This window comes from Pseudoliparis swirei, chromosome 23 (genome assembly GCF_029220125.1).
Source record: "Pseudoliparis swirei isolate HS2019 ecotype Mariana Trench chromosome 23, NWPU_hadal_v1, whole genome shotgun sequence".
NCBI classification, from domain to species: domain Eukaryota; kingdom Metazoa; phylum Chordata; class Actinopteri; order Perciformes; family Liparidae; genus Pseudoliparis; species Pseudoliparis swirei.
In genome coordinates, this window is record NC_079410.1 from 18005987 (window position 1) to 18032881 (window position 26895).

The 26895-nt window shown below is 42.8% G+C and overlaps 3 protein-coding genes across 4 annotated transcripts; 2 read left to right on the forward strand and 1 right to left on the reverse strand.

Annotated features, from left to right (window-relative positions):
- The first annotated feature begins 6562 nt into the window (after nt 1-6562).
- On the forward strand, nt 6563-13302 carry LOC130189008 (interferon-induced very large GTPase 1-like). The gene is made up of 4 exons (XM_056407615.1): nt 6563-6643; nt 8963-9059; nt 9191-9229; nt 9331-13302. Exons 3-4 carry the CDS (start codon nt 9203-9205, stop codon nt 13147-13149), a joined length of 3846 nt encoding a protein of 1281 aa, XP_056263590.1. The 5' UTR covers nt 6563-6643; nt 8963-9059; nt 9191-9202; the 3' UTR covers nt 13150-13302.
- LOC130188594 (interferon-induced very large GTPase 1-like) lies at nt 13226-15454 on the forward strand (the record flags this gene model as incomplete). Its single annotated transcript, XM_056406992.1, has 1 exon — nt 13226-15454. A coding segment is annotated over one exon (1083 nt), but the record flags the coding sequence as incomplete, so codon positions are not given.
- Nucleotides 15455-15554: 100 nt separating this feature from the next.
- Nucleotides 15555-25230, reverse strand: cdc42ep1b (CDC42 effector protein (Rho GTPase binding) 1b). Of its 2 annotated transcripts, XM_056407616.1 has the most exons (4): nt 25107-25230; nt 21270-21418; nt 20100-20631; nt 15555-17192 (listed from the first exon to the last, which is right to left on the reverse strand). In XM_056407616.1, the coding sequence occupies exons 3-4, from the start codon at nt 20551-20553 to the stop codon at nt 16561-16563; spliced, it is 1086 nt and encodes a 361-aa protein (XP_056263591.1). In that variant the 5' UTR covers nt 20554-20631; nt 21270-21418; nt 25107-25230; the 3' UTR covers nt 15555-16560. The 2 variants fall into 2 exon arrangements, with proteins under 2 accessions (XP_056263591.1, XP_056263592.1); XM_056407617.1 differs by lacking the exon at nt 21270-21418.
- Between the last annotated feature and the right edge of the window lie 1665 nt (nt 25231-26895).

Here is a 26895-nt window from a genome sequence, read left to right on the forward strand (position 1 = left end):
AGCGTTCAAATTGATGTGATCAGGAACACAGAACTTAAGTGTAATATAACAAGTAAGCTATTTGTTAACCGCACCCAATATGAACAAGAAAAAACACATTTGCAATGAGCAGCTGGATGAACTACCAATATAAATGATGTATTTATTTACATTTCGTTGCCTCTGTACCTGTACTCTAGCAATGACAATACATTGAATCCAATCCAATTACAACACAACACTGACAACATGATCAGTCAATGCAACTCATGTAAGTTCAGCTCTGTGATCACAATGCCATCAAGTCATGTGACTCCAGTGAGTGTTATGGCTGTGAGTGACTGAACTCTGTCTGTGATCTTGTAGTTAGTTCATAAGCAGACAGACAGTCTGAGGCTGTCTGTGAGCTGCTGTCAGTAATCCAGCTCCTGATCTTTGATTTGGTGATTTTCTCAACTCCACTGATGAGTTTTTCGGGGCAAATTTGGTATTCATGAAAGTTTTCTCATCTGGGATTGGTTCTGAACTCAGACCGTTGGTGATTACATTCACATCAACTCTACAGACATCCTCAGATTTAAATAATTATAATAATAATAAATATGAGAATCACCATTTGTGACTCCTGCATCTGTGCTTTTTCAAAGAATAGAATAAATACAATTGCAATCACTTTTAAGTAAACCAGATTGCTCTATCAGACAAGGGGGAAAAAGCTCAATGTTGAGCTTTTGTTTTGAAAAGCCGAACTCACGGAGGTAGTACCTGGCAAGTCGCCAAGAATCTCGGCTGTCGCGCATGCGCAGGCGTAACCTGTTAATGCCGTAACGTAAACATTTACATTAAGGTACAGGCATTTCAACATTTATTTATTGATGACTTAGTTTTATGTCGGTGTACTTTGAGCTTGTGTAATATGTGAAGTTATCAATAAAGGTCTTTCTTAATTTCCCCCTGCGCCTCACCTGTAAATATGTTCCCCTCTCTCGGGGAGCACAGCTGCCAACACCGCTGTCAGAGAACCCGTTTTCAGGCGTTCATGAATCAGGCGGAGATCTTTTCTGACGTCGATCTTCCAGTCAGAAAGAAAATGTTTCAGAAGACACTTCAGAAAATGTTCGAAAACAAGGAACAATGTGTTTCTGAATTTATTTTCATTTTATTTTGGAGATCGACAGGGAACGTCTCCGAGATCGACCGGTCGATCGCGATCGACGGGTTGGCGACCACTGATCTAGACTCTAGCTCTAGAGGACAGGCCTGACTCATTCTGCAAAACCTGTCTGCACAATGTTGATTGTTGATAACACTAAATTAATCATTTATAACCAAACACAGTACAACGCACAATTGTTAAGTTAACAATTATATTGTGAAATGGTTCAATGTAACATTTATAACACAGAATTATGACCGGTGTTGTGTTTCAAAAATCTTCGGGTGCAGAAACGAGGAAGAATGTCTGGACAGTGGTAAATTATAATAAAAAGTGTTTAATTGAAAATATTACCAATGATCAATAACGGTTGCGATACAGAGTATAACTCACTAAGTCTAATCCTCAGCTGAGGGCTTCTCAAAGGATCACGGCCTACATGCAGCTAACCTGCATGCAGTGCTTCTCTGCCGTCATCCAAAGGTCAAAAAGCATTGTCTCTCTGGTCAACATCTCTTTTTTTACCTCCCGGGACGTCCCGGCCCCAGGGGAGATATCCGCTTCTCATTGGTAGGTAACACCTTTCCCCAATTCGCTCATTGGCCGAGCCGTCTGGCTGTTGGTAGATTCGCATATCCACATGATGTCATCACTCCGGCCACCATTTGCCCTCTGACATGTGGTGCATTGCATGAATGGGGTCTCTTCCAGGGCTCCCCAGGGGTCCTCTCTCCATGTTGGGGGAAGGGGATCCCTTGCTGCCAGTGATCTGTTTCTTGTCACACAAATAGATTAATTTTACCAGTGTGTTACAGTAATACATTAAATAATAATCCACAGACATTACCAAACAATATTGTAAATTATTAAACAATAACACACATTCCATAACAACATGTATGAAGTTATGGTATATTAGTAACTCCTAATTTACATATTGCTTTAGTAAATTGTCTAATTCAACACCTGATTCACCCTAGCCCAACAAAAGTGATGTGATATGATACGATAAGTATAACAAGCCAAGAACTCTGCGTGCACTTTATCGGTTAATCATTGATGAGAAATGTGAAAGTGAAAGTCCAACTGCCCTAACTCATGATTTACGTGAAACCATGTGACTTCAAGCTACTTGCAAAGCTACAACAATCTACAAATACAGGCTTGCTTATAAAACCATAAAATACAGTGGCTGCTGGCCCCACCCACCTTGAGCCACAATAATTATACAAATTGGTAATATTTGTGTTTTGGAGATATGGAATATACCCATTAATATTTGTTAAACACACATGATACCTCCTCAAGCAGCCCAATATGCCTGCTTGAGGAGTTATCATGTGTGTCCTGGTGTTCTCATATTTTCTTTTTTTTTAATATTTTATTTTCACAATATTTTCACAATGCAGAGCGTACTACATTAAACACATTAAACAGAAAATGACACAGCAAGTTAGGAAAAGAAAAACAAATTTAAATACACAAGTACAAAATTAAAAGTAAATGGATAATTCCCCAAAGAGAAAAAATAAAAGGTTGGTGCATATAGGATGATGACACAGCAGAGATACCGCAATGTCCCAGTGCATAATTCAGAGCTCCAAATATTTACAGTACTATGGTACCGTTAGCGTTGTATCCATGTATTCCAAATAAGGCTGCCATATATTCAAAAATAACTTGTATTTCCTTCTAAAACAATACGTAATTTTTTCAAGAGGGATACAACCACATACCATCTGTCCATGAGAGTGCGGGAATCAGACTTCCAGGTCATTGCGATGTATTTCCTGGCCATAAAGCAATTTCTACAAATTTAGTTTGGATCTTCGTCAAAAACCCGTTGAAAGTTGTGAGTTTTCCCAGTAAACAGCTCAGGGTCCAATGGGAAGGTAACCCCTGTGATCTTAGTTAAGGCATAGGTCATACCAAAAGGACCTCACCTTTGTGCAAAGCCAGGTACAGTGTAGGAAGGAGCCAACCTCTACACCAGAGGTCCCCAACCTTTTTTGAGCCACGGACCAGTTCCATGTCAGGAATTATTTTCACAGACCGGCAATATAAATGACGTAATAAATATGACGTCATACAATTATACGAAGGGCATAAAGTGCCAAAACTACAACTCATCATTACGCCGAATTAGTGTGAGCCGTGCGCTTGTTTACCTGCAACGAGCCGCTCATGGAGACGGCGACACAGACGTGTGTTTGGTCCGCTGCTCCTAACCGAGTTCTGGTCGCTGTCATTAGATCACCGGCAGAGTTGTTGTGTGAAATGTCCCTTAAGGCCACCGTCCTTTGCATCTCGAACACATTTTCTTCTCGCTCGGACGGGCTCGATTCACCGGGTGGGTTTGTTTACAAATGGGTTGCAGGTCTATTCTTTTGCAGTCTGGTCTTTTGTGGTTGGAGTACCGCTCAAACTCTTTTAAAAGCCTCTTCCACCCGGTCAACGTCTGAAACATGTAGAATATTCCACTGTTCACTCGCCCACACAGCAGCGACTTTATCGGCCAACTTGAAAACAGTTGTCATTTCCCTGAAGTGACAGAATTCATTGAGCAGGTTGAATATGTTTTAAGATTCTTTGTCACTGAAATGTGCCGCCAGCAGAGGGTTCGGCGCGTGAGACTCGCCTGCAGCGATAAACCCGAACTTTAAGACTCCTGAACGCGGCTCAGACGTACACACGGGTGTATCCGGTCCTTTTTCAAAATAATATATTTTTCCGACTGATAAAAAAAAAAAAAAATGTAAAACTTTATTTATTCACTTTTTTCCCGCGGCCCGGTTCCAACCAAGCCGCGGACCGGTACCGGGCCGCGGCCCGGGGGTTGGGGACCCCTGCTCTACACCACATCTGAAACTTTTCTGACAATTCAGGTTTGGATTTATGTATCTTCTGCGGGGTGAAGTACAGTTGATGAAGAAAATTATAATGCACAAGTCTGTCCCGGGCATTAACCGTTGCTGACAAACTGTTTTGACATAAATCTGACCAGAGTTGTTCATCAATTGCTATATTCAAGTCTGATTCCCATCTCATCCTGGACCTGTGTCATGCTGGTTTTGGGCCCTCATTTAACAACATGGAGTACATTTTAGAAATACATTTGTACACATTTCCCTCATGAAGCATTTTTTCCAAATAAGGTAACACAGGTAGAGTCATTTCAGGACCCAGGTTGGTTTTGTAAAGAATATATATTATAGCTTAGCATAGCCTAGTATTGTTTGCATAAATGTTATGTGGAAAGTGGAAAATCACTGTGGAAGGTCAGAAACTTTAGCAGGGCAATCCAGCGCCTGAACTAATCAAAGACGATAACAGTGACACACGAAAGAACTTTATGCACCAACGCTCACCCTAGATTTGAATAGAACAAAGCAACACTCATGCTCACATGAACAGGAGAGCCACAGAGACAACTAGAACGGGCACTCGGTAGAGCGCATACCTTCGCATATCACAAGATTGGGCATTGAATTATGAACATGTTGGCATTAGTTGCATGCCAATTGGACAAAAATGTATCGTGCTATGGTAAAAAAAAGATTTTGACCTTTCCATGACCTTGACCTTGACCTTTGACCCGATTGATCCCAAAATCTAATCAAATGGTCCCCGGATAATAACCAATCATCCCACCAAATTCCATTTGATTCAAGAAGATTTGACCTGTTCATGACCTTTGACCTTGACCTTTGACCCGATCGATCCCAAAATCTAATCAACTGGTCCCCGGATAATAAACAATCATCCCACCAAATTTCATGTGATTCGGTTTAATACTTTTTGAGTTCTGCGAAAGATTTTGACCTGTTCATGACCTTTGACCTTGACCTTTGACCCGATCGATCCCAAAATCTAATCAACTGGTCCCCGGATAATAAACAATCATCCCACCAAATTTCATGCGATTCGGTTCAATACTTTTTGAGTTTTGCGAATAACACGCATACAAATAAATAAATACACGGCGATCAAAACATAACCTTCCGGCATTTTCAATGCGAAGGTAACTACTGAGCGCAGATAAGATAAGGAAAGGTCCAGCTTTGACAATTAATATCCGAATTCAACCACAGCCTTTCTCTGACCCATGACACACACACACACGTGAAGGGGCCCTTTGTTTAAACGACCTTCTCGCCACAGCGCATTCCACCTCGGAAGAGATAAGACTATCTTAGAAAACTCCCGAGCTCAGTCAAGGAAGCTACATGTGAATTCCATCTTTCTTCCTTTCTCACACTTTTTCACAACATATGCTCTCATTGGCGGGCCGAGAAGGACCAATGAATGAGCGACAGCGATGGAGGCAGAGAGACGAAGAACCAATGAGAAGACACCGCCCTCTCTTCGCTGGGCCAATCAGAACTGGCCTTGATGGCTATTTAAACCGTCGCGCCCTCTGTTAAGGCGCCTCTCTCTGGTCTGAATACTCTAGGTACCAGCCGGAGGGGGGTCCATGCATGATGTCTACTTGTATCCTTATTTCTGAATAAAACGCTAATAAATGTAAAGTAGAAGTCTACCGCTGTTTCTTTCAGTCAGTGCCGTCCGGGTGGTGGTTCCTGTTCCTCCAAAACCAACAGTTTTCAAAAAAGATTTTAACTGGAGGTAACAAAAGAAAGTTCTATTGGACAAGTAATACTTTCTCTTTAGTTCTTCAAAAGACATAAGACATCCCTTACCAAAACAATCTTCCAGGTGCTGGATTCTCCTGTCATGCCAAGTCTCCAGAATCATTTTGTCTTAAAGGTGTTTTTGGTGACAGTCTAAAACTCAGCCCAAGATTTTCTTTTTACTTCGTACCATGTTTTGATTAATATTTTCAAATTAGGATTATCTGTCCTGTTGGATATGGTTTTGGAGTTCCATTTATAAATAAAATCACTGGGAGTTCCTTCTTTCAGAGGATAAAGTCCCATTTGTATCCAAGAATTTCTATATATATTTTTTTTAAAGCTCAAGGTGGGTGGGGCCAGCCGCCAATGTATTTAATAGTTTAATAAGCAAGTCTGAATTTGTAGATTTCTGTAGCTTTGCAAGTAGCTTGAAGTCACATGGTTTCACGTAAATCATGAGTTAGGGCAGTTGGACTTTCACATTCACATTTCTCATCAATAATTAACTGATAAAGTGCACACAGAGTTCTTGGGTTATGCTTATCGTATCATATCACATCACTTTTGTTGGGCTAGGGTGAATCAGGTCATAATTCTGTTTTATAATTGTTACATTGAACCATTTCACAATATAAATGATAACTTAACAACTGTGCGTTGTACTGTGTTTGGTTATGAATGATTCATTTTGTGTTATCAACATTGAGTTATCAGGTTTTGCAGAATGAGTCAGGCCTGTCCTACTTTCGCTTTTTGTTATCAATACTTTAAAAGAAGGAGAGATGCTGAACTCTTCAGCTCAACACATCACACATCAAGATTTGTACCAAGGCAGCGCAGCTACAGAGACCAGAGGAGCAAATGCAACTCAGAGGTGAGTTTATTCAACATTGTAATTGTATCTGTCTGTACGTTTTTATTTTATGAGATTCATATTCATATTCCTAAGTTACTTACTTCAGAATAGTATTAACTTGTGTTGTTATTTGTCAGGGCCACTTCTATCCGTATTTCTTATACAGGTGAGGTCGTTAGAAAGAGTGTGCGTCTGACATTGTGATGAAACAGGGTGTGTCACTCAGTCAGTCAGTCTATTACAAATCCTATAGTAGCATATTTATTAGGAGAGACATGAAAGAAACCCCTACATTAGTGTCCCAGGATAGAGATGGAGTTTTATACAATTTGACTTGCAACATAACAGGAGGGTTAAGCCGCATTGTTAAGTGGTTAACCGCTCACCTGTCATACAGGATCATCTGATATGTTGAGTCCCAGCTCTCTGTACTTGGTGGGTTTTCCCCGTGTGTCCTTGTGTCGCACAGTTTCCTCCCACAACCCAATTACTAGGATTTGGTTATGTGATGGTAATTTGGTTTTATCATGTGTATAGAAAAACAACCTTTGACAATGTCTTTTTTGATTTTTTAAATCAAAGAAACCACCATGTCGAGGAAAGATTTTGTAGTATCGACAAGATCTTCCACTTTGTCCACGTCAACACACACACATAAAAACACACACAAGCAATCAGATGAACTGGGCCTCATGTCTCGTCTATTTCTTGGCCCCGGCTAACGTAGTTAGTTGGATAATGTTCAGGATAAGTGAGGCTTTTCGGTTCCACTAAACAAATTTGGCAAAATCACCATAGCAACACATCCACAAATGTGAACCTGCTCCATCACAGGCTCATTCACTGCAGCTGGATAAGCTGGCCACGCTCACTTCCTCGTTGATGAAGCAGCGATATTAGTGAGATTAATGTTTTATAGGGAGAGAGTTCTTATCACGTCATGATGACCTATATACTTCCTCTACGAGCGCTTTTCATTCTGCCCACAAGGAATCATTTATTTACAGACCTTCTCGAGCACATTGAACACCACACGCCGCAGCGGGCGTTGACTCACAGACTGTATGCAGTGTCGCGCTTTTTTGCAAGTGGTACATTGTTGTACATTGTTGTACATTGTTGTACATTGTTGTACATTGTTGTACATTGTTGTACATTGTTGTACATTGTTGTACATTGTTGTACATTGTTGTTCAGTGTGGTACATTGTTGTTCATTGTTGTTCTGTGTGGTACATTGTTGTACATTGTTGTTCAGTGTGGTACATTGTTGTTCATTGTTGTTCTGTGTGGTACATTGTTGTTCAGTGTGGTACATTGTTGTTCATTATTGTTCAGTGTGGTACATTGTTGTTCATTGTTGTTCTGTGTGGTACATTGTTGTACATTGTTGTTCAGTGTGGTACATTGTTGTTCATTGTTGTTCTGTGTGGTACATTGTTGTACATCATTGTTCAGTGTGGTACAGTGTTGTACATTATTGTTCAGTGTGGTACATTGTTGTACATTGTTTTTCGATTTCGGCAATGCAGAACATCTGGAAAGCCGCCGTATGCCGAGCTGTTCATGAAGTTTATTTTGCGCTTTAGAAACTTCTGGATGTGTTCATTCATTCCCTGGCCCGTACACAGATTCATCTCCACATACATGTATATACACATATATATATATATATATATATATATATATATATATATGTTACCATGCTTCTTGTTTAGCCTTCACAGCGGTGTTAGATGTTCCAAGATTATGGTCTGGAATTCTTCAAATGCGTTCATAATCTTCTTCTGCTCGTGAGCCGAGAAAAAAGAGGCCTTTCGTTTCAGATTATTTGCCATTCTGCTGTTAGAAAATCATGGTTTCTGTGATCGACGCTTCCACCTTTTGATGTAGGACGGGCACGTGCGATCATCCTGAGTACTGACGTCTGGTTCGAATTAACAAGATCAGCCTTTCAGAAACCGAGATAGCCTGATTTCAATCATCGGGTTAATTTAAGCTGAATAATAGGACATTTGATCGACTTTGTAGAACCACGTACGAGAAATAGGGCCGAGGTCATCTTTGAAAATACAAAGGTCCGGACTTTATGGACTTTATGGACTTCAATGGTGGGTACGGCCATGATTCCACGTCTAAAGCCAGTGTGCGATGCCAGGGGTTGGAACCCCAAGTTCCCCACCTTGGCCTGCCGCTTGGCTGACAATGCACCCGCCCCAATGCCCATCCAGGCTATTGTTGGGACAGTGAATCGCTCTTTGCCACTTAACAGCATGAAGGGGACGATTCACGAGATCGGTGGTTCACTGATGTTGAGTGAAATGATTTGTTTTCTCAGTGTGAGCCGGTGAAACAACGTGCTGATGTTGAATGATGACGATACAGGGAGAGGAGAATCTGAAAAGAGCCTGTAGAATCAGCTGCAGCTGAAAGAGGTAAAACTATTTTCGAATAGCACCCTTCTAGGAAAAAGTCAACATTACAAATTATTATCAATCACATTTTAGTTTCAAAATGTAGAGCTTGTCTCATGCCTCGTCTCACAAGGTTAATTATTCTACGGCAGGTACCTTTTAATATGGATATGAGTAGAAACATTCATAAGGTAAGGAACTCAACATTTATGACTTTTATGACTATTTACTTTATATCCCAATGTTATTATAATGTTCTACATACATTACATGTTTATTTACTTGTTAACAGGAGTCAGTGGGGTATCCAGGAGGGATCAAACGGAAGAAACAATACGACAAAGAAATGGAAACACTGCTTGACAGACTTCAGCTTCGAGAAAAACGGCAACAGAAATTGTCACAAGCAGATTTTCTCAAAGTAGGTCCACCTGTGAAACAGGAACATGACACGTCTGAGAGAGATGTAGCTCATACTTTCCTTCAGAGGTTGATGATGCTGGACTATAGAGCCCGATATATTCCTGTGAGACAGGACAGTCCTGAGGTGAGCCACTCAAACCCTGTTGAAGAGTCCGTCACTGATGATACAGACGATGATGATGATGATGATGATGATGATGCTGCTCTTTTCAGCACCAATGTTGACTTTGATCAATCCAAAGTCAAGACTCACGTGCATCCAATGGACGTTCAAATGGCAGTATTTCACTGCTCAGACAGCTTTTTGAAGCAGAACATGATTACGAAGCTATCACAATGTCAGTACGCCTTACCTTTCCTTGTTCCTGACCCCGTCACAATGGAGATTCACTGTCCTCTGTGGACATTCAGACAAATAAGAAAAACATGGAAGATAACTGAAATGAAAGATAACTCAAACTGTGTCACCATGAAGAGTATGCCCATCTGCAAAGCGGACACACCCTTGGTGTCATTCCTCCGCCTGGGTTCACCATCCGTGTCCAAATCTCAGCTGATGAACACTTTGATCAACGATCGTCACAACACCTTCTTCCACAGAGACTGCCCAGGTAGCACCAGGTCTCGCCATCTGATGGATGGTGTGGCAGAGATTGCATGGTACTGCCCAGCTGGAAAAGCCAATGATGCCTTCACTGACTGCATTGCCTTCTGTAATCTTCATGGTGATGCTGTGTCAGTTGTTCAACAGCGTGACATACTGACTGACAAATCTTCAGTCAATGTTGTTCTTGTACCAACTCTGGAACAAGGTGACAAAAGCGCTTCGGTTATCTCAGCCCTTTACAAGTCTCCAAAACCTCTCATTATTCTCATTGCTGAAAAAGATGGTGGTGCTGTCCAGATGAAAAAGGGAAAATACAAAATGGGTTTAAAGGGTCGAAGCCAGTCAGGTGTTTCTGAAGAACTGAAAAAAATCCTTGTAAAGATTTTGTCTGGACCACATTCATCCTTCCAGCTTGAATCCATGGCTGAAGTTTCTGGAGTCAAAGTGGATGAAGATGACGAAGTCTGCCAAAAAGGAAAATCTGCTGCAATGAAAATGGTGGACTTGCTTCAGAAGATGGATGTTTCAAAGATCAAAGATACATATCTTTCCTGTCAAGGCAAACTGTGGCATGAATGGTGCAAAATCAACAAAGAGCTGTATCACCTCAAAGGAAACATTGAGCTTGAGAAATGTCAAAAGCAAGATAAACTGAAGCAAATACGTCAGGCTCAATGCAACGCTTCCTGTAGTGAACCGATGACAGTGTTCATTGAAAGCCTCTCATCTTCGTCAGCAACAGAAAAAGAGTATTTTCTGAAATGGACTCAGATCTTAATAGATGCCCTCTCCACAGACGATCTCTCTTCAATTCTCCAAACCTATGATGAAAAGTGGGCTGAGCTCTTGGCCTTGAAGAAGAAGGAGCAGGACACTGCTCAGCTAAAAAGAAAGCAAACTGAGCTCAATGAAATATCAACAAAAGTGCAGTCAGCAACGTTTGGCTTGGAGCACATCTTCAGAGAAATGGGACAGATCTATGAAGCTCATGCAGCTCTAGAGAAACAACCAAAGAGTGACCAGACTGACTGGTCTAAATACCCTGAGCTGGCTGCAGAGCTGATGATATCAGGACAACCAATGGAGCTGATGGATGGTGATGCAGGTCATGTACCTTTAACATGGATCTCTGGTATTTTAGATGAAGTCATCAAGAAACTGGGTGACAAGAGAGTTTTTGTTTTGTCAGTGTTAGGCGTACAAAGCAGTGGAAAATCAACCATGCTGAATGCCATGTTTGGGTTGCAGTTTGCAGTGAGTGCTGGCAGGTGCACCAAAGGTGCCTTCATGCAGCTGATGGAAGTGTCAGTGGAGATCAAGAAAGACTTTCAGTTTGACTACATGCTGGTGGTGGACACTGAAGGACTGCGTGCTCTTGAGTTGGAAGGTAACGCCACTCTCCAACATGACAATGAACTGGCAACATTTGTGGTTGGTCTGGGCAACATGACACTGATCAACATCTTTGGAGAGAATCCGGCTGAGATGCAAGATGTTCTGCAGATTGTGGTTCAGGCTTTCATGAGGATGAAGAAAATTAAACTTTCTCCAAGTTGTGTGTTTGTTCACCAGAATGTTACAGATATTGCTGCCACAGAGAAAAACATGGATGGGAAGCGACGGCTGCTAGAAAAACTGGACAAGATGACCCAACTAGCAGCCAAAGAGGAGGTTTGTGTTGCCGAGTGCTTCAGTGACATCATTGCATTTGATGTGCAGAAAGATGTGAAATACTTTGCCCAGCTTTGGGAGGGAAGTCCACCGATGGCTCCTCCAAATCCAGGTTATAGTGAGAGTGTCCAAGAGCTGAAGACCATCATCCTCTCAAAAGCTTCGCAGTCAGCTGGGATTACTCTCTCGCAGTTCAAAAGCAAAATTAAGGACCTGTGGAACGCCCTGATGAACGAAGAATTTGTTTTCAGTTTCAAAAACACACTTGAAGTTGCAACGTTCAGAAAACTTGAGGTCCAGTATGGGAACTGGACCTGGAGCCTGAGGAGCAAGTTGGAGACCATTAAGAACGGGTATCTTCAGAAAATTGGAGAGGGAACACTTGCCGAGGTCCAGCTCAGTCATCTTCATAAACTATCAAATGAAACCTATGAGGAAATCAAAAACGCAATGGTAACATACTTTGATCATGACACAGACAAAGAAATGTTGGTTCAGTGGCGAGGCCGATTTGAAAGCAAAATCAAGGAGTTTCATGATGAACAAGTGGGAGGAGTTAAAAGAAAACTGGATGAAGTCATCGTGCAGAAACGTGCTTGTAGAAAGCTTGATGCTAAGAAGACAGAGTTTGAGAACAAGCTGCTAGAAAAGAGCAGAGAACTCGCTCATCAGTTAAAGGACCAGAACAAAGATGAAAAGGAACTTGAAGAGCAGTTCAACTGTGTTTGGAGGGACTTGGTTCAAGAACTAATTGCAGATACAAAACCTATTGAGGACATCAACTATGACGAAGATCAATCAACAGTCCTCCGGGAGCTTGGTTTTGAATATTCTCTCATCGATGAATCCAGAAGAAGTGCCAGATACAAACAAATAGCAATGGCTGGTGATTACACTCCTTATGTATCTCAGACCAAGCATCGCGATCAGTGTAGCACAGGCCAACAATGTAACACTACAGGAAAGGGAAACAGTTCTACTGTTGGTCACACAGTCTTGGGATTTTTGGGAAAAGTGAGCGATTACTTTACGGAGCGTTTTCCGTTTAAAGAACAGGAAGTGATCAGATCCTTCATTGACGACGTTGAACAACAGGCCCTTGACTCAATTAAGGGCAAACCTGTCGCTACAGAAGGCTACAGTGCAACTCACTTGCAAGAAGTGGCCAACAATGTAAAGCGAAGAGTGACACAATTTGAATCACAAAAGAAATATGCTCTAAAGAAGGAGTTCACAGTGGATCTCTTACTGTATGTATTTCACAGAGCATGGAGCTGGCTGTCAGAGTCCCACAAAGAATTCAAAGTGAAAAATGATGCACACTCCTATGTGGAAAGCAAGAAAGAGCACTACTATGTTTTTAGGTTTGTTCTTAACATCAGCAACATTGGGACTACAGATGAAAAATAGCCTCTTGGCTAACTCTGGCACATTTACTGCAAAGTTTTTATCAATGTGCACTGTCCCTTATTAAATAAACCATTATAGAAAAAACTACAGCATTTTCAAAACATGCTGCAAAGGAAGCTCATCTGCTGTTGTGCTTGGAGAACTGATCTGTGACAAGCTGAAGAGTTCCACTGTTAAGGCCGTCTGTAACAGGACTTCCAATGATCTCGCTAATGTGATGAAGAGCAATTTCCCAGCATTCAATGGGAACAGGTCAAAATTTGAGAAACATATGTTGAAGTCACTTGCAGACAAAGAGGACTTTAACAACTTCATCACCTACATCCAAAACCCAAAGGAGCAAGCTAAGTCATATATAAGAGAAGCAGTACAGGAATACATCTTCAAAGACAAAAAAGAGAAAGTACTGGAAAAATTTAAGGAAAATGTTAAAAGAGTCAAACAAGAGGTGAGTGGAGCTTTAATTACTGCAACAGAAAAGGAAAAGAATAGAGGAAAAGAAGGAGGCCTAAACATGTGGGTGAAGGAATTTGTCAGTTTGCTAAAAGATGAGCTAACATTCAACACGGCTTGTTGTCAAAGCTTCAGTGACATAAAGGACTTTGACTTTCTTAAACAAGAGATAGAGAAGGGTCACGTATCCATCATAGAGGAGTTGAACAGCCTCTCCCTGGATGAGATCAAGAAATTCCAGCTGAAGCCTGAGCAAATGCACATCGATCAACTGGAAAGCTACTGCTGGGTAAAGTGTCCGTTCTGTTCGGCCGTTTGCACCAACACCGTAACTAATCACGACGAGGACCACAGCGTGCCTTTTCATCGAAGTGTGGCAGTTAATGGGATGCACGTAATAAACTCTGTGGAAATTTCTATTGAGTTCTGCACAACAAATGTTGCAAGTGATAGAAGTTTCCACCCAACTGGTGATGAAAAAGTGCTCATTCCCTATAAAAAGTACCGAACTGCTGGCCCACGTTTCGCTACATGGGACATTACGTCTGATAAGTCTGCGCTGGAATATTGGAAATGGTTTGTGAGTCGATTTGAGAAGCAACTGGAGGACCACTATACATTAAAATTCCAGAGCGATGGTCAAATTCCAAGTCAGTGGAAAAGATACTCCAAGGATCAAGCTATTAAAAGTTTGGATAATCTGTGAGGAAGCCAATACAACCACAACCCTGCTGAAAATCATCAGACTTGTTTTCCCTCGATTCTTCAATCATCAGAGTCTGAAGAAACAACATTCAGTGACCTTTGATTATCTTACCATTGACAGGGGAAGTTGTGTGAGTTATAAATGTGGACAGATCAATTAATTATTACCAACTACACGTGATTCATGGGACACAGATATCAGATCACTTGATGCAAACTAAAACTTACAAGAAAAGAGCGTAAGAACAATAGTAATATGGAGAATCTATCGTCATTAAAACATTCTCACAATCAGAATATTAATATGAAATCAACGACTCATCCACAAAGTTGGTCTGTGCGGATGTCTGTAAATGGAAATTGTTTTCATGAAGTAACAGAGCAAAGAGTTGTGAGAAGGTGAGCCATATGTCTTTGTGAACCTGTAGGCAACAGTGAAATTCGATGGCTCTGGGTTAGATGTCTCAATGTATAAAAGAGGCGTGTCCGTCAGTTTTATTTTTTCTTACCAAGCTATAGTGATTTGCAGGCAGTCTTGCGGGCCAGAGTTAAACTCAAACGGGCCGCATGCGGCCCGCGGGCCGCTAGTTGAATAGGCCTGCACTAGTCCTTTAAGACCTTTGCCACTCTACGACACGTCCTTTGAGCGTCTTGTTCCTCTTCTCCTTCCTCTGCTTGTTCACTGCTGAAGAACAAAGCTTCTCCAACAAGGTTTATATATACTCAACATAATTATATTACGATATCTGCACACATTTTTGCTCAGTTATGACCATACTGTATCCTGTAATAGTAGGAATAGAATAGGTACAGTGAATAATAACTATCGTATAATTTGTCTTTAAATTCCTCCCAAACATAGATACCCTGTAATAATAGAATAGGTAGCCAGTAGTTAAAACCTGTTGTGGACCTCAAACTGAAATAGCAGATGATAGGCGGGTGCTTATCTATTTACATATGTTTTGCCATGCCTCTCTTTTGTCTTAAGTTTAATTGGAAGTAATGATCTCTTACCATCCTCCCTTTGCACCTTACTTAAGGTCACAAAATCCCAACAGCAAGACTGAAGCACATCTTACACTATTAGTGCCATCTGCCAATTTTACATGGGGACCAATTTTCACACATGCTGATCATTTATCTGGTGCTGTACTTGGTCTCTTGCAGAAACAAAATGGACTGTTTAATAGCTGTTGGGAGCCTTTGAAGTGGGTTCAAAAGGTTGTTTAAAAAAGAAAAAAAGCTGACATCTCAAATCAGGCCTTTATTGCATCTGCCATATCACTCAAGATAAAAATGAACTGATAACATCTTTCTAAACTGTCCTATAACCTACATGTTACACAACAACTGTCTGATAGAACACCAACATTCCTGATTTCAGTTAAGTTATTAAAAATACATGCGTTATTCTCTATGTACTTTCGGTGGCGCTGTTCTGATGTCCAGGGATCAGGCCTAGGCTCAGGTGTTAGGCTAAAAGGGTTTTGACCCCTTTCACGGTACCAGTTTGTTGTGCTTCTACTAACCGTGTGTTAATTGTTGGCACCAAGGGACCGGGTTTAGAGAATACAAATGGACTCTAATACAACGCAACGTGTCTGTGAATTATTTACCTGATGCAACTCTGATCAAAGTTAACGCAAGGTGTTTGAGGCTTGACAAGAGCACCAACCAGGTCCATTCAGAGGGAACACCTCAGTAGCCAACAGTATTAGACTGGGCTCCTTTCACCATCTTTATTTATTTATAATACACTTTGCTGTTTAACATCATGTTTTTGTAATATGTGATTATGTACATTGTTTAAAAAATGAATGAATTGTTCTCCAGTGTAACCAGTCTGCTGCTCTTAGTATAATTAATGCAAATGGGACAAACTTCAGCCCCTTTTAAATCTTTGTTACTGATCAAATTAAAAAGTTCTTATTAAAAATCCATTTTTGTGACATCAAACTCACAGCAGTGACCTGTGTTTTTAGAATAGTTCAAATAATCTATAAATGCATTGCAGCAATTTAGTGCAGGGGTAGGGGAAGATCCAGGGTCAAGATCAGCATCAGGACCAGGATCTGGTCCCCCGTCTAGATACATGTGTGAAGAGGAAGAATATTTATGGAGGAACAGAATATCCTAAACTGTTCATCCTCTCTGACTTGCAGTGAACCCATAACTCAGGTCATGGGAGGGTTCCTATAGTTTTATTGGATCCATAAAGTCACAGCACTTTTTCAGAGATAGTTTCACCATCTAGACTTTGACCTCTTCCTCCTCTTCAGAAAAGGCACATGATGTTTTGCGGCTTTGGGGAAATGCAGGAGAAGTGGCGTCGCTGCTCGTCCTCGCTGCCTTTGTGAAGGACCCTGCGCCATAATGACGAGACAGCACGTCAGCTGCCCTCTGGAAGCTTTCCGCCTCGATTGCAGGCTCGGCTCTCCGAGGCGACCCAGAGCACTCGTCTGGTATCCTCGGTGACCTCCTCCCCTCCTCTTGCTCCATCCAGTTCCTGCTACAAGAGCGCCCCTCGTTCCTGCTGAACGACCCACTGCCCACGGAGGGGTTGGGTGAAGTCGCCCCAGGGGTCTGCAAGGGCGTTTCTGTTGGAGAGATGTCGTCCTCTTCTTCCTCTTCCTCTCTTTCTTCTTTCTCACCTGCCGCTTGGCTGTGATGGGACATCTGAAGGTAGCTGGGGTTGTCAATCAAGCTCAGTACCTCAGTCATAAGGGAAGGGCCAAGGTCGATAGTGAACGAGGTGAGGGAGTCTGAGCGTGTCAGTGTGATGCAACTGCTGTCTGGTAGAGATCCTTTCCGGGCGTCTCCATCCTGAAGCTGTCTGTCAAGGCGAGAGAGGCGGGGCAGAGTGACAAACCCAGACTGCAGACCTGCAAAAAGGAAGAAGAAGAAATGGCACTGAAGTCAGTGAAATGATCTGAGACATTCTTAACCTTGACTCAATGAATGGATGTTACATGCTACATTTTCAATCTGAAGCCACTTTGCAAAGTATAAACTTGTGACAACACCTGAAGGGATGAAACAGAATTTACATTTTTACAAACACAAATACCTTTGAGTTGGAAATCAGATAATGAAGGCTCCAAAAAGCACAAAGAGTTTTGCTTCGAGCTAAAAGCTACAATCCATATCATTTTATTTGTGTAAATCTGAAAAGTCCCAATATTCCAGAAAACTGCGTGAGTGTTATTAACCTAAAAAACTGTTTATGAAGCAGCTCCAGGAGAGATACATCATCACTAGTCTGTTCGAAGGAGATATTCACTCAATCTGAAAAGTCAGCTCGAAATCAGCCTTGACCGAAGAGCAGGATTGACAATAAATGTGTTTATGTCGAAATGCAAATCTATAACCTTCACTCATGTTGGGAACTGCATTTTTGCAACTTTGGCTTGTACTGATAATATCACACTGTAATTGTTTCACGTACTGTATCATATCATTATTGAGAAGAAATAAAACACATTTATGAAAGAAACTGATAGAGAGGAAATGAATTAAGTACACGCTGTTAAATAGTGTCCAGTAATTACATTCGTTCACCACAAGGTGGCGGTATTTAACAACCCAGTAACTCAACGCTGTAACGGAGTGTTCTGTCTGCTGGCCAGGCTGCATGTTACATACAGTAGAACACAGGAGTACATGTAAGGTATGGTGACACTGACAGGAGCGGAGAGGGAGAAGAACAAGAGGGAAACAAATGTGAAGTAACATAAATCTTGCCGAGATGTTTCATGATGGGAGTCCATCAAAGACCCTGATGAAGGCCTCAAGCTGGAACATATCTATCATCAATAAAGTGGTTCTATAAGTGTCGCTGGAGCTGTTGCTGTGAAGTCAAATGATGTCAATGAAATAGTCACAAATGTGTATAACATGTACAAATAAGATAAATAAGAATGACAAATGTGTGCGATTTGCGTGTCATCTTGGGTATTCACAAATGTGTGTTCCAATCTATACACACATGCCAAACAATTTGTACGTGTACAACAAATATTGGAGAACAAATATTTACTTTCATATCCTACTTTTTCTTTGCAGTATTCAAAGTTGTTTTACTCTAAGTGATACCCAATAGGTATACAGTACAGTATACCTGTAGATAACGACAAACATGTGACAAACAACTGGTAAATATGAATGATGCAAACTGAGAAACACTGAAGACAAAAAGCCCACATCACCCTTCAGTTCCCTGACTCTCCATAGCAGCTCCACATCACTCAGTTTGGGCAAATTCCACAAGAACTGGGTAACTAATCTGGAGACGGAAGAGGGGCTTTCCAGGCCGGGCTCTGCACTGCTGGCTGATGAGCTCTGATTGGCTGGCAGATATAATGAACGCTGTGTTTATGCTGAGCATTCAGGCGGCGACACATGCTCACAGAGATGACAGGTACATGCCCACTAAGTATCTTTCCTTCTCCCAAACCAGCTGTGTGTGTTTGTGTTTATAGCCCTAATGGGGGACAGGTGTTGCCTAGGTGATTCCAGATGACTCAGAAGAAGGCCGCATGTTTGCTGGTTGTCTTGGAGGAATGTGGAGCGATGTTGAAAGGAGGGCAACCTCTTTCTCTCTGTCGGTGTGTTCACCGACATTTATAGTCCTGTTGGGACCAAGTCAGCTCAGCAGCTCTTCATGCTGTTTGGTCCAAAAGAAAGGAAAACTAGACCAAACGTACACGTTTATTTAGTTCCATCTCCCTCCTGTCAATATTAATCCTTCCTTATATATCCAGTCTTCATTTGTTTTTATAGGATTTTTGTCTCATGCAAACTCATGCTTGTAAGTTATGGCAGAAATAAAAATGAAAAATAAAAAGAGAGAGTCTTAGCTATAGGCTCTTTATGATAATGCAAGACAGGCTTTGTATGCTGTCAAATGAAAAATGATGTCTATATACCTTGAAAGGAAAAACATCCATCTGAAAGATGAATCAATTCAGTGTGTCAATGTTTAAAAATAAATAAAAATACTCTACAGCACAGGTGTCAAACACAAGGCCCGCGGGCCAAATCCAGCCCGCCGCATCATTTTATGTGGCCCCTGGCGGCTTGAAAGAAATGTGATCCCCTTTTCTTAACCCTTGTGTTGCCTTCGGGTCATTTTGACCCGATTAAATATTACACCCTCCTCCCGCCTTTGGGTCATTTTTTTACCCGATTCATCGTTTCACCCCTCTACCCTTTTATATACTTTTATACATATTTTACCCTTGGGTTCATTTTGACAAGCAATTAAAACCTCCAGAAAATTATTATTAGAATTAATATTGTTTTCCAAGTTGTGTGTTTGTTTGTGTTTGTTTGTTGACTACCGAAAAATTTGACATATTAAACATGAAAAGGGGGTCAAATTAACTCAAGGCGGAGGGAGGTAATTGATTCTCCAAAAAAATGATTAAAGAAATTGAAGAAAAATTTCACGTGCTTTTATTTTGAAGGTTTCAAATTAAATTGATGTTGTAATATTAGAGACATTTTCTTAACTACAATATTTCTACACTCGAATAAACAATAATCAAATGCAATGAGAGTTATTTCAAAATGTTCGAGGAGTTTATAAAGTGTTTCCGTCCCTTTAAGAGGGCAGCCATGATGCTGATGTGGCCCACGGTGAAAATGAGTTTGACACCCCTGCTCTACAGGGTTATCCAAGCATTAGCATACCATGGAGGTGAGACAGTTTGGAAACTGACAGACACATTTTCACATTTAACTTTCCATAAACCCCGGTCCCATGCAGGATGTGATTATGGATATCTCACCGTATGTGCAGAGGGAGTCATCTGTTGAGCTGATGGAGCTGGAGAACAGCGTCCTCTGAAGGCACCCGTTAGGGGAGTCCACGTTCAGCTGGGGCAGGGAGATGGCGTTCTTGATGATGGGTGAGACTTCCGGCGGTGGGGACGACAACTCACGGGAGCTCCCCCGCGGCCGCGGCACAGAGTTTTTCCGCACGTGCCGAAAGTTGCGCGTGAAAAACCTGGTTGTCCTGGAGCTGTTTGCCGAGTTCGGACTGTCCGGCTCCCTGATGCCCCCGTAGTTACTGAGGAAGGAAGTGTCCCCAAACACTTCCCCGCCGCGGCCGACATGCATAGTGTGCCGGAAGTCGGCCAGCGGCGGGCTGATCATGTCCACGGAGAGTTCACTCTTGAAGCGACGTTTCCCCTGGGAGCCAGACACGATGCCTTTAATCCCCGGCAGTTTACCCAGACTCATGGTGGCAGGAAAGCGGAGCAATTTCCCTTCAATTTGAACGAGAGCGTCAGTCAAGTTTACATTCCAATATGGGGTCCACTGTAAAACCAGAGAGAGAGAATACAGATACATTAATCGTGGGGACAGTGAGAACAGAAAACAGAAATATGCGGTGGCTCAGTCGGCAGAGAATGTGTGTATAACCCATTCTCCACATGGCCAGAGCCAACTATTCATCCGCTGACGGCCGACGGTTTCCTCTTTCGGAGCTACGTGGGAAAATGCCAGTCTCTGTCCCTCTCAAGCACAGCTCGTACTGGACGTGTCCAAACTCAGCTCGCTTCCACTGCAGGTGAGTTACAAGGCCACACTTGGGTTCCTCTGGGGGCCACAGTTCATGACGCTGGAGAATTTGGGATCTGGCTGGACTCTTCTTCAGATTTAGTTCAGCGAATGACAGTTAAGAAAATACAGCAAATAAACTGACAAACAACTCAGCTGGTCTGTGAGACAATAGTCATGCAACACACTGTACACTGTGTCCACTTCACTCGATGTCTTTTAGGATTTGCAGAACTATCTTGCATCAGAAATTACTCCCATTTCCACCAGAATGTGGCTCCCCCTTCTCACTGTTATTTAGGTTTCAGATTAGCCCAAAAGATACAATGAATGAGTTCATGTCTGAGGTGTTACTCTGTCATCATAAAGCAAAATGTCAATACTGCGTAGCTTACTGGCAGCGTGTCTTCAATCCATCTTAACTTTCAGTCCGGACAGAGAGAGCTTGGTGTCGCTCTAAAGACGTTTATCCATGTGGGGCCCCGTCCAGCCGGTCGCCCCGCTTCTTTGTTCTCCTGGTCCCTCTGCGCCCACGACGTCGGCCCTTTGAGGGGCAAAATAACGAATCAGAAAGGAAAAAGGAGGCTGATGCTTTCTAGGGGGGGGGGGGGGGGGGCTCATCCAGGATTGTCCATGCACTGGATTAGCTGCTAATCCCTTCTGTCTTCCCTCCCTCTCTGGCTCCCTCACTTGCTCTCTGCCTTCTTCAATCCACTTAGTTCCCCGAGGGGTTTCCAGGTTGGGGGGGGGGGGTCTTCTGTGTTTTCATTCAGTCCAGATAGCTGGGAGAACAGGAGAGTAATGTCAGTGACGTAGAGGTACGATTAAAACAGAAGCGTTCGGATTTTAAACTTTGGCTTGACGGATGCATGCTGGGAATATAATTCTCTCTCCCGGTGGCTGAGGAGTCAGGAGGTTCTCGAGAATGTGTTCAGGGACTGAACTTCACAAATAAAACCTGAGGAATTTTGACGAGTTATATGTGTACTCATATGATAAATATTACTTTCAGTGTAAGCACATTCCGTGATTTAGAAGGTTTCTATAATTATACAGCTTTCATGTACATTTACTTAAGCACTGATGCAATAAGGAGATTAGTCAGCCGTACCTAAGTATTGAACTATTTGGATAATAATTCTTCCATTTTTATCCAATTTTGTACAGTACATTTTCTCTAATTAAACTAAATAAAAAAATGAAAACAAATCACATGTGATGTGACGTGACAACAAGAGCACCTTGTCCACACTGAGCTGCAGAGATGCCAGATCCACGTCACAGATGTAAACACAACATGGACACCATACATCCACTTCTCCACAGATAGAAACGTCTCCTCTCTGTTTTTCCTGGATGTATTCCGAACACCTTCTTACCGTCACTCCGATCATGTGACCTCTCCAAACCGCAACCCGTGTTGGATTAATGTCGCAGGAGTTACCGGCTGAAACTGCTGCCAGGCCGATCTACCCGTGTGCTGCTGCCACTCTTACTGGGCACCGGCCGGGGCTCAGATTACCTTCCCTAAATCTTTAACTAATCCCAGTTTTTCAAGCGCACTAATGTTCAGGGGAGGCCATCGCGAGGAGCGTTCACTGTCTGCCAGCTAGACGTGGGGGTTAATTAATGGTGAATATATGTGCGTGACAGAAGGAGCTCTCCATTTAGAGTGACCGTTCATCAAGCGGAGGGAGTGGAGGCCGGGTGGATGTTAGCCGTCGCCAGACCGCTTCTGAGCCTTCAGCTCAATAACATTGAGCTGAAGGGAGCGATTAGGGCCTGTGGGGCACGGGAAGGTGAGAGGCAGGTAAATATTAGCGGGGGAGACAGACGTCCATTGTCACTGTCAAGTTGAGAAAATATAATCATATCAGAAATTTTGGCTACCAGATATAATTTCCATCCCGAAAACCATTAATATATAATTAATCTGTCCTTCATTTTGCTGCTGCACTTCAGTCGTCTGATGATAATTCGCAGCTTGTCATGCTGTAATTATCTTGTTTTATCCGGCCTTTATAGCTTTTACCTCATACCAGCCTTTTTATATGGTTTTACGTCTTCCTTTACGGCTTTGTGAGCCATAAACGCAGCTCAACACGGATCTCTTCCTATACAATAAAGTGTAAATACCAGCACAGAAATTCACTTGGGGGACTTTATTCAGAAAACCTGCCTCATTAGGGATACACAGACATACATTTAGTTTGGCTAAACATGTTATTTAACCTGTTTTATGTGAGCTGCTTGGCTGATTGCAGAGACAGGAAAGTAAAATGGGAACAGCTTGCAATGGGAGCAGACCGGACACTGTCTATTACGGCCATCAAATAAAGAATCTGAGGACGCTGATGAGAAACACATGTTTACCTCTTGTCTTTATGTGTTTCTGCTTCGCAAACACACACACACACACACACACACACACACACACACACGCCGTCATGTTTCCCTTCTCCGCCACTGCCCTTGTTGTTTGTGTGTGAGTCCAACATCTGTTCCCACGGAGCCACACATTGAAGAAGTGGGATCTGATGACATTCGGGGAACCGTTCAGTCCCAGCGGCTCAGAGTGAGGCACAGCTGTGTGCCAGTGTGGACTCACACACAACCACAGGGCCGTGTCGCAGCGGGTCGGCTCTGAGGTTGCTTTCTCCGCGAGGGCCTTTTACGGCACGGAACCGGCAAAGTGCGGTTGAGGTCAGTACACCCTGACCATTACGCATGACTCCAAAATACAACATGCACTCCCTCAGTTTACAAGGATCTAGTGCTGCGACGTAGCAAAGCACTCGGAACCCTGCCAGGCCCATATGGCGTCTTTATGTCTCTGTGTCCCACTCTGTATGTTATCTGACTGCATTGACAGCTGACTGTCATGAGTTATGAATAATACTATCTGATTGAGATATGTGTGTGTAATCACGGGTTTGTGCCACTGTTCGAAGGCATCAGAGGATTGTAACTTGTAAATTAACATCCTGTTCACTCCCTCTCACACGTTCCTGAATGCACCACCAAGTCAACAAAACAGTTCACGAGTAGAAGCATTCGAGATAAGAATTTTCGGCACATTCGACCTCTTCAAATATTTCAATGACTCCTTTTACAGAAAGTAAACAACAGCGGGCTGAGCAACCAAATCAAGCCTTATGGTCCGGTTTAACCCTGGTCGTTCTTTATTCTGTTATGTGCGGGACTTTTGTGAATAAAACGCGGGAGAAATTAGGCCAAGCAACAGCAAAGTGCAAACACACCTCGTGCCATTTCAAAAGACTTGCTGAACAAAGAGCACGAGGAAATGTTGCCTCTCCAAAGTCTAATTTGAAAAGTCGGTGAAAGGGATGTCCATTTCCATCATCTCCAATGATGAAGAGTCATGATCGTCTCCTCTTGAAAACAATAGGTTACAGCCGTCTTCATTGTGTAACATCACAATCATGTAAAAGCTATATATCCACATGTGGAATCATAGCAAACCCAATATGTTGTGCACGTCTATTTATTTGAATGTGTTGGTCCTTGTTTGCTGAGGTCAGAAAGAGTGTCCAGATGAGTGAGTGATGAAGGACATCTCTATAAAGAGTACCTCCCTGACAGGTGGCCAGTCCACTGGTCTGAGATCGGGCCCCTGTGGTCTCAGTGGAGCTGCACAGCGACCATTTTGATAGCTTCCACCACCTTTCACCACTTAGACCCAAGCTGCAGTCCATGTTACTGTAGCCCGGGGTTATGGTGCGCCTATACTTGAACACAGTTTGAAGTCATGCTTGATAGAGCACTCGCATTTCACATTTACATAACAAGTTATCTTGAAATATGATCTAAAAACACAGATCAGCACCGAACTGAGGGAAGTGATGTTGCAGAAGAGGATGTGCAGAGGGTGATGTAGGTGCTCATGATATTTGCACAACAATACGAGGGCGGGTCGTAATGCCAAATGGCAGCTTATTGTATAGTTGTTCTCTCTCTCTCTCTCTCTCTCTCTCTCTCTCTCTCTCTCTCTCTCTCTCTCTCTCTCTCTCTCTCTCTTTGATATGATCCATGTAATTGTGTCGGAACCGTTTAAAACAAGTTGATCCTGAACAAGTGACAGCTCTGACATGCGCACAGAAATGCACGCGGAAGTTGGCCGCGTCGTAATGTACTGCTGTTGATTCATCCAGTGCTCCTCATGCAACATACATCAGACAAAGTTCTTTACACACGTTTCAGAATAATCTCACCTTGACAGAAAGTCCCGTCGCAAGACACAACGTCACGCGGAGCTGTTCTCGGTCTTCCTCCTCCTCGGTTTGCGGTCCGCGCCGTTTGTTTGCGCTGCGACGGGAACTCTGCGTCGGTGCAGCGGCTCTGGGCTGCGGCCGACAAGTGGAGAGGAAGGAGATGGAGAGCAACAGGAGGAGAGAGAGAGAGAGAGAGAGAGAGAGAGAGAGAGAGAGAGAGAGAGAGAGAGAGAGAGAGAGAGTTTGGAGGAGGAGGAGGAGGGGAGAGGGAGAGCAACAGGAGGAGAGAGAGAGGAGGAAGAGGAGGAGGGGGAGAGAGGTAGGGGGAGAGCAACAGGAGGAGAGGAGGAGGAGGGGGAGAGGGAGAGCAACAGGAGGAGAGAGAGAAGGAGGGGAGAGGGAGAGCAACAGGAGGAGAGAGAGAGGAGGAAGAGGAGGAGGGGGAGAGAGGGAGGGGGAGAGCAACAGGAGGAGAGGAGGAGGAGGGGGAGAGCAACAGGAGGAGAGAGAGAAGGAGGGGAGAGGGAGAGCAACAGGAGGAGAGAGAGGAGGAGTGGGAGGAGGTGGAGAGGGAGGTGTGCAGGACTCGAAGCGTGAATAACTAAATGAAATTGTATGTGTGTGTGTGTGCGTGTGTGTGTGTGTGAGTGTGTGTGTGTCCTGATGCGTAGACTCATGAGGTCTTAAACGTGGATCCTCGGTTCCTCTCAGTCTGCCATTGCCTTAGAAATCTTTGATCTTTAATCTGACGGCTGCTGTTAGTTTGACATTTAATCAAAACAGGGGATGTGAAACACACTCACACACACTCACACATGCAAACACACACTGAAACACACTCACACACGCAAACACACACTGAAACACACTCACACACACTCACACACGCAAACACACACAGTTGTCATGTCTGCCTGTAAACACGAGCTCAGTTCCCATGGGCTTGATCAACCTTTCTTCTCTATGAGACCCCTCTTCACCTCACTCTTTACAAAAATACACTCCTCACCAACAATGGGCTTCTTTTAAACATTGGAAAGAATAGTTCAGGACCTTGCTGCAGGAAATTCAGCATCCAAGTTTAAAGTTTAACAATATTAAATGGCAAATCCGTGGAGTTGGAGTGAGGCGGAGGCCACAGACTCTCTCCAAGGCCCCATGAAGGCCTCTCAGGAGACAGGGAAGTGTCCACCGCTTCAAAGTCTAACTCTAAAGCTCCATCGCAAAGACTTCGGCAGTTACTCCAGGCAAAAGGAGCTCACACCGATGGGTTAGTCCCTATTCGCTGATTCAAACAATGCTGGCATTCTGTTCGCTGAGCTAAATATTCAAGATGGTGGGGTCAAGTGTTACAGTTCCGGTCAAGGTGCAGAAGTTCCTTCAGAATAAGATGAAAATCAGATCCTGCCTTCAAAATAAGAGTAACATCTCAGGTTTCAAACGGCATCCATTGCATGCAACACCACCAATAAAATGTCATTAATTCTCATGCATGGTACAAATGATCACATTTGTCATTACATACAGTTACAACAATAAAACAGTGTATTTCGCTTATGCTTCACAATACATCCATAATACATTCGTCTAAATATTCTCCCGAATATTCACTATTTATAATATCTTTCTGTATTAATTTAAGACGTAGGACTTCCGTATTGACATGTGCAAGTGTGCATAAAATCCACTACAACCTAACACATTTGATGTGATTTTCAGAGGTGTTTTTCACAGTTTGACGTAGAGGCTACCTCTGTGTTTACTGATCGAACACAGAAATAAAAGCACA

What these genes read in the sequence shown, in the direction of transcription:
- LOC130189008 (XM_056407615.1), top strand. Translation starts at nt 9,203, where the DNA reads ATGGATATGAGTAGAAACATTCATAAG. An exon ending in TGAGTAGAAACATTCATAAG is followed by an intron (nt 9,230 to 9,330) that starts GTAAGGAACTCA and finishes ACTTGTTAACAG; the next exon opens with GAGTCAGTGGGGTATCCAGG.
- cdc42ep1b (XM_056407617.1), bottom strand. Translation starts at nt 20,553, where the DNA reads ATGAGTCTGGGTAAACTGCCGGGGATTAAAGGCATCGTGTCTGGCTCC. An exon ending in TGACTCCCTCTGCACATACG is followed by an intron (nt 17,193 to 20,099) that starts GTGAGATATCCA and finishes TCCTTTTTGCAG; the next exon opens with GTCTGCAGTCTGGGTTTGTC.